At 50.6% G+C, this 17,535-nt stretch overlaps 2 protein-coding genes across 7 annotated transcripts; one reads left to right on the top strand and one right to left on the bottom strand.

Moving 5' to 3' along the window:
• Positions 1 to 49: 49 nt before the first annotated feature.
• b9d2 (B9 domain containing 2) lies at positions 50 to 3,884 on the bottom strand. 2 transcript variants are annotated; one of them, XM_015340703.2, is made up of 4 exons: positions 3,771 to 3,884; positions 1,905 to 1,996; positions 1,658 to 1,783; positions 50 to 851 (listed from the first exon to the last, which is right to left on the bottom strand). In XM_015340703.2, exons 2-4 carry the CDS (start codon positions 1,990 to 1,992, stop codon positions 538 to 540), a joined length of 528 nt encoding a protein of 175 aa, XP_015196189.2. In that variant the 5' UTR covers positions 1,993 to 1,996; positions 3,771 to 3,884; the 3' UTR covers positions 50 to 537. The 2 variants fall into 2 exon arrangements, with proteins under 2 accessions (XP_015196189.2, XP_006627517.2); XM_006627454.3 differs by having other exon boundaries at positions 1,905 to 1,993.
• A 116-nt stretch (positions 3,885 to 4,000) lies between these two features.
• On the top strand, positions 4,001 to 16,276 carry LOC102699128 (cyclin-dependent kinase-like 1). 5 transcript variants are annotated; one of them, XM_069186497.1, is made up of 11 exons: positions 4,001 to 4,112; positions 5,493 to 5,673; positions 6,959 to 7,131; positions 8,264 to 8,385; positions 9,531 to 9,603; positions 10,103 to 10,193; positions 11,221 to 11,421; positions 13,149 to 13,231; positions 13,327 to 13,383; positions 14,731 to 14,871; positions 15,122 to 16,276. In XM_069186497.1, the coding sequence occupies exons 3-11, from the start codon at positions 6,964 to 6,966 to the stop codon at positions 15,215 to 15,217; spliced, it is 1,032 nt and encodes a 343-aa protein (XP_069042598.1). In that variant the 5' UTR covers positions 4,001 to 4,112; positions 5,493 to 5,673; positions 6,959 to 6,963; the 3' UTR covers positions 15,218 to 16,276. The 5 variants fall into 5 exon arrangements, with proteins under 5 accessions (XP_069042598.1, XP_069042599.1, XP_069042600.1 ...); XM_069186498.1 differs by lacking the exon at positions 4,001 to 4,112 and adding an exon at positions 4,229 to 4,639; XM_069186499.1 differs by lacking the exon at positions 4,001 to 4,112 and adding an exon at positions 4,624 to 4,713 and having other exon boundaries at positions 8,267 to 8,385.
• The last annotated feature ends 1,259 nt before the right edge of the window (positions 16,277 to 17,535 follow it).

The following is a 17,535-nucleotide window of genomic DNA, read 5'->3' as shown; positions in this document are numbered from 1 at the left end:
AAGACCTCATAGTTTCATTTACTGACCCACAATTAAACATCGGAGAAACTATGGAAAACCAAACTTTTAATATATGCGTTTTAAAAAAGTAAAATGGTTTCCAACTCTAAAACACAATACATATATAAAAATATACAAAAGTCACGCTGGGTTCAAATACAAAAATTCATTTTAACAAAGAATGGGATTAGTTTCATTGCGTGTGACTGTCAACGTGTTAATGGGAACTTGTATGAGAGATGCCATTCCAAGACTCAGCCTGCCCCCTTGTGGCAGAGCAGGGGTAGAGCCATACTTACAAAGAGCATGATACCTGTCCACACACAGCAACTGTTTCCCCTCTTTCCCTGCTGAGGTCCAGAACTGGACAGACCTGAGAGCCGTCCTGAGTTTTCCACTGCAGACAGCTCGCAGCCTGCTGGCCTCCTCAAGTCCTCACATCCCCTCCCATTCTCTCTCTCGTTCTCCCTCTCGCCCCACACACCAAACCCTCTCTCAAACCTTCCCCTGCGCTTCCCTTCTGCCTCTCCTCCTCTCTCAGCTCTCTACTCCGTAGCGGTCGAAGTGTCTCAAGACGATGCTCAGCTCCAGGTCCACGGTGCCCGAAGCCACCGTGTGCAGTCTGTAGCGGTCTGCCCCAGTGTAGATGAGGTCAGGGGAGCGCAGCTGTGGCCCCCCTCCCACGAAGGTCTGCACCAGCCTGTCCTGCCAGGGCCCCAGGGGCCGCCAGGTGCCGCAACGCAGTCGGTGGTGCCCAGGGCTGGAGGGCACGTGGCAGAACCCATAGCCAGCCATCTGGCAGCGGCCAAACGAGTCCTGGTCCCACACCTGCAGGTGCAGCTTGGGCCACCCTGGAGAGACAAAGCTCAAGTCAAACTGTTCTTTCCAGATGGAGTAAAAAAAAATAATCAAAAAGCAAACCCCAAAAAATCCAGGTCAGTGCAAGTCTTCCATTCACCCAGATGGATATTTCTTCCCCATAACTGAATTCTGCAAACCCCTCGTTTTTCATAGGAACTACAGTATAACCCTTGACAGTGGGAGTCAACGTTAGCTTGTCTTCATCCATCCAAGAAACAAAGAGCAAGGGTTAACTCTGCTGAAACTGCAGTTCAGAATGCTTGACGTCACTGCACAGCACATGTGAAAAGATGCGGTCCTCTTGCAGTAAAAGGGAGGCCCACAGCAAAGTGTGTGGACACACTGAAAACATCAGTACAGAAACATCAGCTCTGAGCTGGAGACAACATACTGTAAGGTGAAATTGATCTTAAAAAAAAGTGTGCTCAATACAAATGGCAATTTTATGCATTCATAAATCAAACTCTGGGCCATTTCAGTTCACTGTTAAATACAGCGCAGAAACCATTAACCAAAGGAAGAAGGTTTACATAGATGTGCATTAAAATGAGTTAACTCGACAGATGAACAGACAATGTGCTGTAAGGTATGATTACAGTTGTGGGGCAACATTTATGTTGTTTTTTTCCAAATCACAGAGACTGAGAGGACAGGAAGAAAGGGGAAACAGAGAGAGAAAGGAGAGGAACAGAATGAGAAACAGGAAGAAAAGGGGAAAGACAGGAGAGAGGACAGAAAGAGAAGAGAGGTAAGCAACTGAGACAGGGAAAAGGGAAAGAGAAGGAGGAGGAAGTACCTTGCAGTCCCTTGGTGGCAAAGTGTAGGTCTATGGGATGGCTCCAATAGGCCACTTCACCAATCTGGGGAGAGTCCACCTGTGTCTGCCCTTCCCTCAGCCCTGACAGCAGGCGCCATGCCCCTCCTGCAACACACACAACACTGTAACGCACGTGCACTGTGTCCTCACTGAGATAAGGGAGGACATCAAATCATTGAAGGTTTAGAACTGAGTGAAGGTAGGCCTGATCATGGCTGGTGAATACCTGTGTGGACACCCCACTTGCAGAAGAGGCTGTTCTGAGGGAAGCCACTGGCCCCCACAATCTGGCCTATAATGTGCAGCTCCGCCATCCTGCTGAGAGAGAAACACCCTTACACACTGGCAGACACAAGACACAACAGAACACCGTTACACACTGGCAGACAGAAGATACAACAGAACACCGTTACACACTGGCAGACACAAGACACAACAGGACACTATTTCACACTGACACTGGAAAGATAAATGAAATACAGGTACTGTCAAAACTTTAAGCCTGTATACAAGTAAAGCAAAAAAAGTGAATGATACTGTATACGAAATACACTTCACAGGTAAGGTAGATTGTTCTCATTATCAGCATCATCCTGTAGCAATAGCCATCTATTCTGCCATCTCGTCACAGGTTTACGGACACCCTCATCTTACAACAATGCTGGCTGGTCCCTGAACTGTTCCGGCACCGAGACCAGCTGTCAGTGCTAACGATCTGACCTGGGAAATCATACCTCACCTAAAGGCTGCTGCGCTGAGGAAGAAATCAGATCACAGAGGCAAAGAGCACCATACTGCAATGTGAGAGAGGACTACACTGCAGTGGGCACTGGCCAGGGTTATTTTAGAACAGGAGCACCCATAACCTTGTGAAACATTCCAATGGATTTCTATTACATGCATAGGGAACAATGGTGATAAATAAAGGTCATATAATTGTTAGGTGACAAACAAGATGAATGTGCTTCCCCTTCGTTTCCACTTGTTCGCTTGTTTTGCTCTGTTGATTCTGAAGACATCCAATGGGCTGATGTTCTCAATGGCCCGGAGGATTTTAAACACCCGAGTCAGTTCCTTCACCTTTGAAGAACGTTCATTGGATGATCAATTCACAGACTCACTTAATTAACTTGCTCTCATATTGAGCCCACTGAAGTGCTGGTCTGTATGTCTGGAAAAACATTACCATCACGCAGGGGGACCAGTGGATACCAGCAGATTAAACCATGGAACATGACCAAGGGGACACACACTGTACTGTATGTAAACTATGCTGAAACGCTTTAAGAGCATAGAACAAACGCTTCTTTAGCCAAAGAGTAGGGAACAAAACAAGCTACCCAGCCTTGTTGTTGAAACCATTTCACAGACGTCTTTACTAAAACGATTGGATAAGCTCCTTGGATCAATTAATAACCATCAAATGGGCTAGATGGCCTCCTCTTTTGTAATGTAATCTTTATAATATTATTGCTGATCTTCTTATGTCTAATCTGTCTTATGTTCTTATCACACTGCTCAGATTCAGTGCAGATGCATCCTCAAAGCTGCATTCTTCAATCTATTAATGATACAATTGCTTCTTTCAGGCTACTCTGTTGTTACAAACTGGAAAATAATGATTCAATTTAATTTTAATCACTCTGAAATTAAGTTGGGAGTGAAAAGGGGAAGGCACTTGTGGTAGGATGCTCTTAACTCACGTTTTAACGCATTTTATAGCATGCTGTTACGAACCCATTGTTAATAAATCACACACTATGCACTGTGATAGAAATACGAGCTGTTTCCTACTGGCAGGCGCGTCAAGTTACTTGCAGAAAAAAATCAGGTGTTTGATCCTTGTAAAATAATAACTCCAGAAACCTGGAAAAGGGTGTGAAATAACATTTTATTCTACTGTAACATCACACCGTTCCGTTATCTGGCACAACCTAGACCAGTCTGTCCAGTTACCAGATAGTAAACAATGCAGGTGCTGTTCCAAGCGGTAAAGACGCTCTCGAGATTGTATTTCATGTAATATAAAAAAACAGCTTTATAGAGTGGTGAGACACCTCACGACTTAATCCCGAAGACACCGAAATTTTACCTTCAATCCTCCCGGTGCTTTCCAGGTTTGTTTTACTTCATTAATCAAATTAACTTTCCTTGTTTACATTCAAGCGGCGGTCTCCAGGGCTAGAGAGGCGAGTCCCCGCCACTTCCTTAGCAACCCGACACCGGGCTCTGCCATTGGTCCTTGATGTCACGTGGTCCCGGGCTCGGGTTTTTTTTTAAGGTAGTCGGGACGCTGTCGAACCGCCGTCCGGGAAGTACTGTAATTACAGGTAAAATAAAGTGAGCTGATCTGACCAAACAATCGATCAATGAGAGCTGGCCCAAAACCAAATGGTACCACGAGGATCAAGTTCCCATCGATGAGTTACTGCAGGTAACACCCGTGGGCTCTTTATCGATTAATGACCCACCCCAGTGCGTGTTCTCCACGCAGGCGTGCGTGGAGACTGACGGACCTGCTCGAAATATCGCCCTGGACCTATGCCTTGGTTTCCCCTGAGTGTGTACGAAGTGTCATTGCTCCATTCATCTTATAACTAGCACACATAAAGAGTATTGCAGTGGAACAGTACAGTTCTGACACACTGCGCGGAACGGTACTGATGTGTACTACATTACAAGGATAAGGAAAACGAACAGTTGGTGCAGAACTGTGCAGTAACAAGTCGAAAGCCGTTAACTACAATCGGTACAATCAATCGTCTAACACTGCCGGCAGGCGGAGCCTTGGTGCCACTTTCCGAGCCCTGCGACGACTCCTTTCGCCGTATCCGAGTCGGTGATACAGGTTTATGATAATGTGGACTTGTAAAGGTTATGCAGAAGTAATATGAAAACTAAAAATACATGTGTAAAACCTGAAAATCTTAAGTTATTTCGGACAGAAGGCGCTTAATAAAGGTAGTGTACGTGTACACTCTTGCCAATTTGTTACTACAGCGACTATTGCTACAACCGCTCCTGCTGCGGCTACCGTGAGTACCACCGCTACAGGTGTTAAAACTATCGCTGCAGTTACTACGGTCACTAGTACTAACACTGTTGTGTATACTACTAATACTGCTGCTGGTCCTGGTGCTGTCGCTACAGCAACTAGTTGGCCTATCGGTACTGCTTACAACAACCCAAATTGCAGCTACATCTGTTGCTGACTTATTTTCCCGTAAGCTGCCCCTGAATTGACGGGGAGGGAGAGAGACGAGCAGACTGTTTTCACACGCTTCGCCGAGGGCCTGGGGTTTAAGAGTTAGGACAGAGAGAGAGGGGGGGTTGTGAAAAAACTTCGCGTGGAAATGCAGGGGTAGGCAGCCGCGGTTGAGAGCGCCCAGCCGAGAAATGAGCTCGGGCCGCCGCTGTCTTCAACAGGTGACGGCCGGCGGAGTGTGCGGACCAGGCGCCGCGATAAATAAATAAGCACTCGGGCGGAATGAGAGCGGCCCGTAACCAAGGCGCTGCGTGGTTCACAGGACAACCGCACACATACACACACACACAGCCGACACGAGAACACAAACACGGAACTCGCACTCGCGGAAGGGAAAATACATTCACGCACAAAACAAAAAAACAACCCCACGCAGGATCGGCGGCACGACCGCAAGACGACGCGGGCGCGCCACGGCCTCCCACGCCAAAGCTGAAGGACGGGCGTTCATAGAGCAGCCAGAGGGCTGAGGAGGTTCTTTCCTTTGAAAGCCGATATATGAGCATACTGCGACTGGCGAGATCACGGGTACACTCCCTGTACATTAAGGGGAAGATGGATACGCAGACAGACGAACAGAAACACACGGACGCGGAGCCGGCACACACCGTAAGAGGCGCGCACTGATCTGCACTGGGGAGCGAGGAGGACGAATGAAGAGTCGCCCAGACGCTTTCTAATCTCAAGACAACGTAGACGCAGAAAAAAATATATATAATCACCTTACAAGGTAAGGATATGTCCAGTGGCCACTGCAGTGTAGGTAAGGATATGTCATTTTAACCTTTTACAATGGGGGACTAAAGTAATATACAGTGGAACAGTCCTGTTACAGTAGGAGCTACAGTCCCAGTACAGTAGAACAGTCCTGTTACAGTAGGAGCTACAGTCCCAGTACAGTAGAACAATCCTGTTACAGTAGGGGCTACAGTCCCAGTACAGTAGAACAGTCCTGTTACAATAGGGGCTACAGTCCCAGTACAGTGGAACAGTCCTGTTACAATAGGAGCTACAGTCCCAGTACAGTGGAACAGTCCTGTTACAATAGGAGCTACAGTCCCAGTACAGTAGAACAGTCCTGTTACAATAGGGGCTACAGTCCCAGTACAGTGGAACAGTCCTGTTACAGTAGGGGCTACAGTCCCAGTACAGTGGAACAGTCCTGTTACAATAGGAGCTACAGCCCCAGCACAGTAGAACAGTCCTGTTACAATAGGAGTTACAGTCCCAGTACAGTAGAACAGTCCTGTTACAATAGGAGCTACAGTCCCAGTACAGTAGAACAGTCCTGTTACAGTAGGGGCTACAGTCCCAGTACAGTGGAACAGTCCTGTTACAATAGGAGCTACAGTCCCAGTACAGTGGAACAGTCCTGTTACAATAGGGGCTACAGTCCCAGTACAGTGGAACAGTCCTGTTACAGTAGGGGCTACAGTCCCAGTACAGTGGAACAGTCCTGTTACAATAGGAGCTACAGCCCCAGCACAGTAGAACAGTCCTGTTACAATAGGAGTTACAGTCCCAGTACAGTAGAACAGTCCTGTTACAGTAGGAGCTACAGTCCCAGTAGAGTAGAACAGTCCTGTTACAGTAGGAGCTACAGTCCCAGTACAGTAGAACAGTCCTGTTACAGTAGGGGCTACAGTCCCAGTACAGTGGAACAGTCCTGTTACAATAGGAGCTACAGTCCCAGTACAGTGGAACAGTCCTGTTACAGTAGGGGCTACAGTCCCAGTACAGTGGAACAGTCCTGTTACAATAGGGGCTACAGTCCCAGTACAGTGGAACAGTCCTGTTACAGTAGGGGCTACAGTCCCAGTACAGTGGAACAGTCCTGTTACAATAGGAGTTACAGTCCCAGTGCAGTCGAGCAGTCTGATGCAACTTGAAAGATTAGCAATATTTCAGGGTTCCAGTTCAGAAGCAGATGAGTGCAGATTAGAAACATGGTGGTCTTTTCATTCTGTGTTTGGCAGCTGCCTCCTTACCCACACCTGTCTCATACCTCCGTGCAGTTGCCATGGAGAAGTTTGAAAAGCTGGCGAAGATCGGCGAGGGCTCGTACGGCGTGGTGTTCAAGTGCCGGAACCGGGACACGGGCCAGATTGTGGCCGTGAAGCGGTTTGTGGAATCCGAGGATGACCCTGTTATCAGGAAAATTGCCCTGAGAGAAATCCGCATGTTAAAGGTACAGGGAGGGGGCGAGAAGGATGAGCCAGGCAGGGCAGAGTGACGGGAGAGGTGGAGAGGGGAGAGAGCCCTGCTGAGCTGGGTCCAGGCAAGAGCTCACTGTCCTGGGCCACACCGACAGCAGCCTGCCTAAGGTCCACACTGCTCAGGCCAGACACGCGCACACAGCTTCACCCACCAAATCAACACAATCACACACACAGCTTCACCCACCCAATCAACACAATCACACACAGCTTCACCCACCAAATCAACACAGTCACACACACAGCTTCACCCACCAAATCAACACAATCACACACACAGTTTCACACACCAAATCAACACAATCACACACAGCTTCACCCACCCAGTCAACACAATCACACACAGCTTCACCCACCCAGTCAACACAATCACACACAGCTTCACCCACCCAGTCAACACAATCACACACAGCTTCACCCACCCAGTCAACACAATCACACACAGCTTCACCCACCCAGTCAACACAATCACACACACAGCTTCACCCACCCAGTCAACACAATCACACACAGCAGCCGAGTATCTGACCAGGGTGAGAGACAGCAAGGTGAAACAGACCCTGATTAAACACAGGCCCAGTGACCGCTGCCTGGCCTTAGAAACTGGACACAGACAGACCTGACTGTCCAGAGAGGACAGCCTCAGTGACCACAGTCTGGCCATAGACACTGGACACAGACTGACCTGACTGTCCAGAGAGGACAGCCTCAGTGACCACAGTCTGGCCATAGACACTGGACACAGACTGACCTGACTGTCCAGAGAGGACAGGCTCAGTGACCACAGTCTGGCCATAGAAACTGGACACGGACTGACCTGACTGTCCAGAGAGGACAGGCTCAGTGACCACAGCCTGGCCATAGACACTGGACACAGACTGACCTGACTGAATGTGGAAGAATGTATTGAGTTGTGCTGCGTATGTGAAGCTCTGTGCGCTAATAAAAGTGAAGAGCTCCTGTTTACTCAGTTAAGTCACGGTGAATGTAAATGGCTGGTTTTGCGGGCATCTGTTTCAGCTTATGTTCTTGCTGTTGTGCTCTGTGAGCTGTGTGCCTGGGCGAAGTGTGTGTTCAAGCGCTCCTCCCCGTCTGCCCCTGCAGCAGCTGAAGCACGTGAACCTGGTCAATCTGCTTGAGGTCTTCCGCAGGAAGAGGCGGCTCCACCTGGTCTTTGAGTTCTGTGAGCAGACGGTGCTGACGGAGCTGGACCGACACCCCCACGGGTCAGCCTGTCCATCTGTCTGTCCTCCAGCCCGCCTGCCTGTCCATCGGCCAATGTATCCTTCCATCTGCCTGTCCACCCATCTGTCCATCAGCCTGTCCATCTGTCTGTCCTCCTGCCTGCCTGTTCACCCGTCTGTCCATCTGCCTGTCCACCTCCCTGTCTATCGGCCAATGTATCCTTCCATCTGTCTGTCCGTCAGCCTGTCAATCAGCTGGTGTATCCGTCCATGTGTCCATCTGTCCGCTGGCCTGTGTGTGTGTCCACCCGTCAGTCCATCTGCCTGTCCACCTCCCTGTCCATCTGCCAGTGTGTCCGTCCATCTGTCTCCCTCCCTGTCCTTCTACCTGTCCATCCATCTGTCCATCTGTCCTTCCACTTGTCCATCTGTCCATCTGCCTGTCTGCTTGTCCGCCTGCACATATCGCAAGGTAAAGCTCCAGAAAACAGACATGCCTGTGCTGTGTGAAGGAAGGTGGACGTACAGCATGTTCTCAATGATGGCTTTGAATTTGAATTAACTTTTGTACTGAGAACCAGCTGCTGGTGACATCTGGTCTGTCCCGTATTGCTGTGCACACGGAGTCTGATGGCCGTTTGGAGAGCAGTACCACGTCTGTGCTCTGTCAAGTCTGAAGTTCAGATCCACCCCTTCCCAGCATGCCCTGTAGCTCGTAACATGAGCTGCCACAAGGGCTCCATCCCAGTGGAAATAAAGGCCCTCGTTGTCGGGGCAACAGGCCAGCGGTCACCATGGTGAATGGAGGCGCAGGCCATGGTTAACAGGCCGGAGACAGAGAATGTGGCCTCACTCTTAAAGAGACAGAGAGCCCCCAAGTACAGGGGGGCGTCTCTGACACACACGAGCTGTAAATCTTCAGTGCTGACAGGAGAGCAAGCTGGGTCTGTTCCCGTCATTTAAAGTCTTCCTCTTCTCTTTGATTTAAATCTTAATTTTAAAAACACAGGAAACGAGTCTTTAATTATTTTTTTTCATTCTGTAGTGACACTTTAATTAGATACGTGTGCATGTAAGCACTCTCAGCGTTCTCACAGCATTGTGTGAACCTACAGTTGTGAATGGTGGGTGTAAATTAGCCCCCTCTCTCTAAATCTCTTCCTCTCCCTCCTTGTGTGTTTCTCCAGGGTCCCGGAGCCTCAGGTGAAGAGTATCGTGTGGCAAACCCTGCAGGCTGTCAACTTCTGTCACAAGCACAACGTCAGTCCTGTCTGTCAGTCCGTCCTGTCTGTCTGTCTCCCCCTGCTCTGTGTTCGTCGTTGTCTTCCAGGCTGTCGGGCTGGGCGTCTGCCTCTGTCCCACTGTGTTGCTGTCTGTTTTGGAGCCTGACTGTTGTTGTTTGGCTGTTATGCCTTCTCTGTCTCTTTAGCCTTTCTGCCTCTTAACAGCTGTGTTGCTGTACTCTTTCCATCTGTCTGTAGTTGTCTGCTTGGCGCACTCTCTCTGCATGTCTCAGATTCAAAGAGCCTTATTAGCATGACTGATGCATTAGTGTTTTCAAGCAGTAACAATTAGCAGGGAGTTTACAAATATTTGCACATTTGAGCTGCCCTGTCTGATGCTCAGCTCTGTCAGACCCCCTCTTCTCTCAGCTCCTTCCTCTCCCCTCTGTCTCATTTCTCCTCTCTCTCCCCTTTCCACCTCCTCTCCTGATTTCCCTTCTTACCCCTCACTGTTTTGTGCCCTCTCTCACTCCCAGTGTATCCACCGAGACGTGAAGCCGGAGAACATCCTGCTGACCAAGGGTGGTGTCATCAAGCTGTGTGACTTTGGATTCGCCAGGATCCTCAGTGAGCATCTTTGCTGCCAGTCTAACCACTGGACAGAGGCAGAGGGGCAGAGGGGCAGATGGGGAGAGGGGCTGAGGGAGGGGCAGAGGCTGAGGGAGGGGCAGAGGCAGAGGGGGAGAGAGGCTGAGGGAGGGGCAGAGGCAGAGAGAGAGGCTGAGGGAGGGGCAGAGGCAGAGAGAGAGGCTGAGGGAGGGGAAGAGGCTGAGGGAGGGGCAGAGGCAGAGAGAGAGGCTGAGGGAGGGGAAGAGGCAGAGAGAGAGGCTGAGGGAGGGGAAGAGGCAGAGAGAGAGGCTGAGGGAGGGGAAGAGGGGGAGAGAGGCTGAGGGAGGGGCAGAGGCAGAGAGTGAGGCTGAGGGAGGGGCAGAGGCAGAGAGTGAGGCTGAGGGAGGGGCAGAGGCAGAGAGAGAGGCTGAGGGAGGGGAAGAGGCTGAGGGAGGGGCAGAGGGGGAGAGAGGCTGAGGGAGGGGCAGAGGCAGAGGGGGAGAGAGGCTGAGGGAGGGGCAGAGGCAGAGAGAGAGGCTGAGGGAGGGGCAGAGGCAGAGGGGGAGAGAGGCTGAGGGAGGGGCAGAGGCAGAGAGAGAGGCTGAGGGAGGGGCAGAGGCAGAGGGGGAGAGAGGCTGAGGGAGGGGCAGAGGCAGAGAGTGAGGCAGAGGGAGGGGCAGAGGCTGAGGGAGGGGCAGAGGGGGAGAGAGGCTGAGGGAGGGGCAGAGGCAGAGAGTGAGGCTGAGGGAGGGGCAGAGGCAGAGAGAGAGGCTGAGGGAGGGGAAGAGGCTGAGGGAGGGGCAGAGGGGGAGAGAGGCTGAGGGAGGGGCAGAGGCAGAGGGGGAGAGAGGCTGAGGGAGGGGCAGAGGCTGAGGGAGGGGCAGAGGCAGAGAGTGAGAGGGAGAGTGAGGCAGAGGGAGGGGCAGAGGCGGAGAGTGAGGCAGAGGCTGAGGAGGAGAGGCAGAGAGTGAGGCAGAGGCTGAGGAGGAGAGGCAGAAGGACGAAAGCTCCCTGTTGACTCATTCGTTCTGTCCTGTTCACCCAGCCGGTCCAGGCGATGACTACACCGACTACGTGGCAACACGGTGGTACCGGGCCCCCGAGCTGCTGGTGGGGGACACGCAGTACGGGCCCCCCGTGGATGTGTGGGCGCTGGGCTGCGTTCTGGCCGAGCTCCTGGCCGGGGCCCCCCTGTGGCCGGGCCGCTCCGATGTCGACCAGCTCTACCTCATCCGCAGAACCCTGGGTGAGAGAGAGACAGACGCAGAGCGTGTCTGTGCTGTAGACCCGTAGACATGTCCCTGCCGTCTACGGGATCAAGGTTTTGGAAGTTTGTGTGTTTTCTTTTATTTGTATGAGAGAGAGGTTAAAGAGAAAAAAGTTTTGGTTTACCAAAACTCTCTCTGCATGTCTCAGATTCAAACCAAAACTTTTTTCTCTTTAACCTCTCTCTCATACAAATAAAAGAAGACACACAAACTTCCACAACATGACAATTTTCTCTTTTTTTTGCGAACTAAACAGTTCTATACACATATAATACCGGTGTGGCTCTGTGAAAATATCCCGCAGCCTGCGCCAGACACATCGCAGGGAATATCCTCACACCCAGCTAGCACTGCCCCAAGCACTCTGGAAGCCATGGCTAACAGCAGTGTGGAGCATGTGGCCCACCCTCTCCCAGGAGAATCTTCCTACAGCCATTGAGGAGATGCCTCTGTGCCCCTCAGAGCAGAAACAATTGATCCCTTCCGAATAGCGCATGTTGTGGCCTTTTTGTTGGTGATGCTTGTGTTTGTGATATGGTTGTGTTGGACAGTGTGTCGTGAAATTAGTATTCCCTGGGGGATAATACATTTAGAATTACATTTGTAAGTTTAGTACCACTGAATCCCTCCCCCCCCCCCCCCACAAAAAAAAAGGTTTGGCCTAATAAATACCAGCATGTATTAGGTCATTAAGTCTCTCGCTCTAATAAATAGTGTAGCTATTAAATATAAATATAAAATCGCAACTGCAGGTGAATGTAACTCTTAAGAGCTGTCAAAACAGGACCACTGAGCTCGTGTTTTTTTAAAGGTGAAGGTGAATTTAAGTTTTCTTTGTGACTAAAAGCACTAAGGACTGTTACAAAGAGCACAGAGGAGACCTTGGTCCATCTGGTCCAATTAAAGTTATTTTATGGAAACCAACACCGTTGGCTGTAAATGGCTTCGTTAAAACACATTGATTTCGTTGATCCCTCTGCTGGAGTTCATCTAAGTTTTGCTGGGCTAGCTGGAGTGAGGTGCTAGCAAAATAACTACAGGTGAGGCGATTTTCAACAGGGTGCTGTCGCCACCTACTGCGTGAAGAGAGTAACTGCATGCCGGAGCAGTCCTTAGATAATAATAATAATTGCTTACACTTATATAGCGCTTTTCACTTTATATAGCTCTCAGTGGGGAGGAGAGCAGAGGGATGAAGCCAGTTCATAGATGGGAATTATTAGGAGGCCATGATTGGTAAAGGCCAGGGGGAAATTTGGCCAGGACGCCAGGGTTGCACCCCTACTCTTTTCTAGAAACACCCTGGGATTTTTAATGACCACAGGGACTCTGGACCTCGGTTTTACGTCTCATCTGAAGGACGGCGCCTGTTTACAGTACAGTGTTCCTGTCACTATACTGGGGCATTAGGACCCACATGGACCGCAGGGTGAGCGCCCCCTGCTGGCCCCACTGACACCTCTTCCAGCAGCAACCTTAGTGTTTCCCAGGAGGTCTCCCCTCCAGGTACTGACCAGGCTCACACCTGCTGAGCTCCAGTGGGTTGCCAGCTGTGAGCTGCAGGGTGATATGGCTTCTGGCATATCTGGCTGGCTCTAAAGACAGAGAAAGACTGCAGGGGGCAGAGAGAGAGAGCTTAGCTGACCCTGAGCCTCAGGAGACCTCCAGAAGGACCCACTGTGTGTGTCTGACCCTACACCCCCAGGTGACCTCATCCCACGGCACCAGCAGGTCTTCCGGTCCAATGTGTTCTTCAGTGGAGTCAGCATCCCGGAGCCCGACACCACGGTAACGCTCACTGGCGGGTTCGCCCGCCGCGATCTCGGACGCCCCAGTGTTACTGTCCTGATCGATGCTGATTGATACCGGTGGATTGTCCCTAGGAGCCCCTGGAGAAGCGGTACCACAGTGCGTCTCCTCAGGCCCTGGCTGTGCTCAAGGTGAGATAGCCCACGGTGGAGCAGGCCTGGCCCTGTCCTGCTGGGACAGTCTCCTTCCGGACACGACGGCTTCCAGCCACACGCATACGGGGGCCAAACACACGTACCTATCGGTCGCATGTCCATTTTCACTGAAGACACAGATTTCATTTCTGTCTCCCCACAGTATCAGAACAGCATCCCGACTTCTGCCTCAGCGCAGTGTCAGTGTACAGGAGTGTGTGTATTAACACAGCTCTCTCAGCGCAGTGTCAGTGTAAAGCAGTGTGTGTATTAACACAGCTCTCTCAGCGCAGTGTCAGTGTACAGCAGTGTGTATTAACACAGCTCTCTCAGCGCAGTGTCAGTGTACAGCAGTGTGTGTATTAACACAGCTCTCTCGGCGCAGTGTCAGTGTACAGCAGTGTGTATTAACACAGCTCTCTCAGCGCAGTGTCAGTGTACAGCAGTGTGTATTAACACAGCTCTCTCAGCGCAGTGTCAGTGTACAGCAGTATGTGTATTAACACAGCTCTCTCGGCGCAGTGTCAGTGTACAGCAGTGTGTATTAACACAGCTCTCTCAGCGCAGTGTCAGTGTACAGCAGTGTGTGTATTAACACAGCTCTCTCAGCGCAGTGTCAGTGTACAGCAGTGTGTATTAACACAGCTCTCTCGGCGCAGTGTCAGTGTACAGCAGTGTGTATTAACACAGCTCTCTCGGCGCAGTGTCAGTGTACAGCAGTGTGTGTATTAACACAGCTCTCTCAGCGCAGTGTCAGTGTACAGCAGTGTGTGTATTAACACAGCTCTCTCAGCGCAGTGTCAGTGTACAGCAGTGTGTGTATTAACACAGCTCTCTCAGCGCAGTGTCAGTGTACAGCAGTGTGTATTAACACAGCTCTCTCGGCGCAGTGTCAGTGTACAGCAGTGTGTGTATTAACACAGCTCTCTCAGCGCAGTGTCAGTGTACAGCAGTGTGTATTAACACAGCTCTCTCGGCGCAGTGTCAGTGTACAGCAGTGTGTATTAACACAGGTCTCTCAGCGCAGTGTCAGTGTACAGCAGTGTGTGTATTAACACAGCTCTCTCAGCGCAGTGTCGGTGTACAGCAGTGTGTGTATTAACACAGCTCTCTCGGCGCAGTGTCGGTGTACAGCAGTGTGTATTAACACAGGTCTCTCAGCGCATTTTCGATTTTCAAGGGCGTTAAGGGCTGTGCACTGATAACTGTCAGGCAGCGGGACACCTGGAGAAGAGTCTTCACCCAGATCGCTTCAGAAACACGCCCAGCTGGACCAAACCGACCCACACAGTAAAAAGGAGTTCTGCCACAGCAGTGGTCAATCTCCCGTCGTTCTCTCGGCAGTCGTGCCTGGTGATGGACCCGGCGCTCCGCCTGACCTGCGAGGAGCTGCTGGAGCTGCCGTACTTCGAGAGCCAGGGCGGCGAGGAAGAGGGGGGCGCGGGACGAAGGCAGGAAAGGGGCACACGTCGCAGGGCCCCGGGGGTAAGGCGTCAGGGTCCGGGGATCAGGGTGGGGGCGTGGCAGTCCGGAGGTTACGCGACGCACGAGGTGGTGCGATTTCAGAGCTCCAGTATGAACGCCCCTCGGCACCAGGAGGCTGGGACTGAGGTCTGGAGAGAAGCAGGGATCAGAAACCCGGGGCTGAGACGCGCACGGAGCTGCGTGGTGCTGCGTGGGAGGTGTCCTGTATCGTTTGTGTTGAGTCGTGTTGCAATGTTTTTCCACCCCCCAGCACCTGCCCCAGCTGCCTGGCAATAACCACTCCCCTGCCCCTGAGGTGAAGAAACAGGTCAAGCACAAGTACGACCACCACCTGCCCAACATCTGAGGCCGAGTCAGTCTGTGAGTATGAGTGTGTACGTGGGACGAGTGTGAGACTGTTTGCATGTGTGTGTCTGTGTGTCTGTTCCCAGCTGATTCTCTGCTTGATGAGCTGCTGAGAAACCACCCGAGTCCCATCTTCGCTCCGAGCCCACGTGTGCAGCCGGTGACTCTTTTCCTGCACACCTTACAAAGGCCGGAGACTGTGGGAGTTTTGGCTGCTGGCCTCCTGTTGGTAACTTGTGTTCCAGCGTCAGTGGGGGAGCAGCGGAGTTCGGCCCACCTCCAGTGAGTGGAGGTGCTTGACTTGGGCGGCAGCCTCCGTCCTAGAAGATGCTGCACGGGGAAGGGTCTAGTGCTGGCCTGCTCTGTCTCGTGGCCCATGGCCCTGCTCAGACGTACTCGGACATCGGTCGAGCTGGCCCTCACTCTGCTGTAAGGCACCGCGGAGCTCGCGGCGCGGGCCAGGAGCAAGCGTTTTGGAGGAAAGCAGGTCCTGCCTCTGTCGTGTCCCTCGGGCCGGCACGCAACGCGGGCCGTAAGGGCAGGCCCGGTCCACCAGCAGGAAGCGGTTCTGAAGTGGGAAGGGTGGACAATGAGGAAGAACTGGTTCCAGATTGTAGAAAAAACAGGAGACTTTCTGAAGTACAGCAGTCAAAGCCTTGTAGCACTTCAGTGCACAGAAGAGTGAGAAGCACACAGCGACAGGGGACCTTGCAAGGTAGCGTTCTGGACTGTCAGAAGAGGTCCAGGAATAGAGAACCGGGCTACCAGGCCTCCACTGCTGTGGATCTGCTGTGCTGTATCAGTTTACTACTTGTCTTACTCTTCAATAATATAGAAATTTCTCAGTTCTTACACTGGAATTTCTGTAGAATCCAGATTCTGTAGAATCCAGTATGTTCTTACATTAGGTGGTAAGACAGGAGAAAGCTTTTAAATGTATATAATATGTTTTATATATGATGTGATGTACTGTATAATTGTCAATAGTTATATATGTAAAAAATGTATATAGCAGTGTTAACACATGGCAGATTCTGCAATAAAGAATCCATTTCTTCTGCCTGGTTGTCCTTTTCTTGGAAATATAATTTTCAGAATTTAAAGGACCTCAGAGAAACTTTAAATATCTTTGTCAGTGCCATGATTTAAGATTGGATGTGACTGCGATGCTCAGAAGTGGGTAACTTCTGCCACACTGAAACACGCCTGCCCACACAATCGCACTACTGGTCTGTTGTACCCCCTAATTAGCGTATCGTTTTGTACGTCGGTTCCACGCTCACTGATATCCAGACATCCCTCAGGGTGGACTGCATACTGTATAACCTTGATCCATCACTAACGGGGACTCAGCTCCACTTCCCAGCAGAGCCTGGGAAGAGCATGAGTGGAAAAAGAGAGAGTTCAACAGAAATCCTCAACAGCCATGTCTCCACATCCTGCACATGGCCTGTGTGTGTTATTGTAGCCCTGCTTGTGCCATTCTTGGCCACAGTGTTTCCACAGTGTTTTCTGTTTTCTGGCTTTTTGAGTTTGAATGTGGTTTGAACAAGCAGAGATCGGAGTGACAGGGGCAGATCAAGACATAGGTCCTCAACGAACAGTGGTTTTTCATGGTTAGTCAACATATTTAAAGTCTATTAGATTGACATTGACTTCACTGAGATAAGACAAGCTAAGAGACAATAAAAGAAGTCATCACATCACGAGGTGATATGCTGACATGACATGTGACGCAAAATGCTAGCTTGCCAGCTCTTTAGAATCGCATGCACACTCACCCCAGCAGACACAGCAGACCTCCTGCATCTCACACTCTGTACCACCGTGACATAAACATCTGCAAAACAAAGTCCCAAGCTAACCTTGGCACAGTACTGCTTGTATTGTTCGTGCTTCATATTGCGTGAACACAGTTACGGCAGGAAAGTGCACATTCCCTATTAATGGAACTACAATAACCAGGACCTACCAGTAGGGGGTCGCCAAACGTGGCCAAGAACATGAAAATAGCTCACCTGGTGAATTTCAGTCGCTGCTTGAATTATTAATGAACAAATTATCCCTTATTCTGTTATTGAATAAATGATTGGAAGGCACATTTTCACATGGGTGTTGCTGCTGATGTTCTGTGTTTATGTTTTTGGTGATTCCTTTAATGTTTTTTGTATTGGAACATACATGGAAGTAAACAGTTCGTAGCACTTGTGCAGATGACAATAAACCAAACTAAACTGGGATAATGGGAATGTATAGAAGGGGACTTTTTAGGGGTTAAGTGCTTGGAGTTTTATGAGCTGAAACGAGCCTCAGTAGACA

This window comes from Lepisosteus oculatus, chromosome 3 (assembly GCF_040954835.1).
Source record: "Lepisosteus oculatus isolate fLepOcu1 chromosome 3, fLepOcu1.hap2, whole genome shotgun sequence".
Lineage (NCBI taxonomy): Eukaryota > Metazoa > Chordata > Actinopteri > Semionotiformes > Lepisosteidae > Lepisosteus > Lepisosteus oculatus.
Note: the sequence above shows the minus strand (reverse complement) of the source record. Positions and strands in the feature narration are given on the sequence as shown.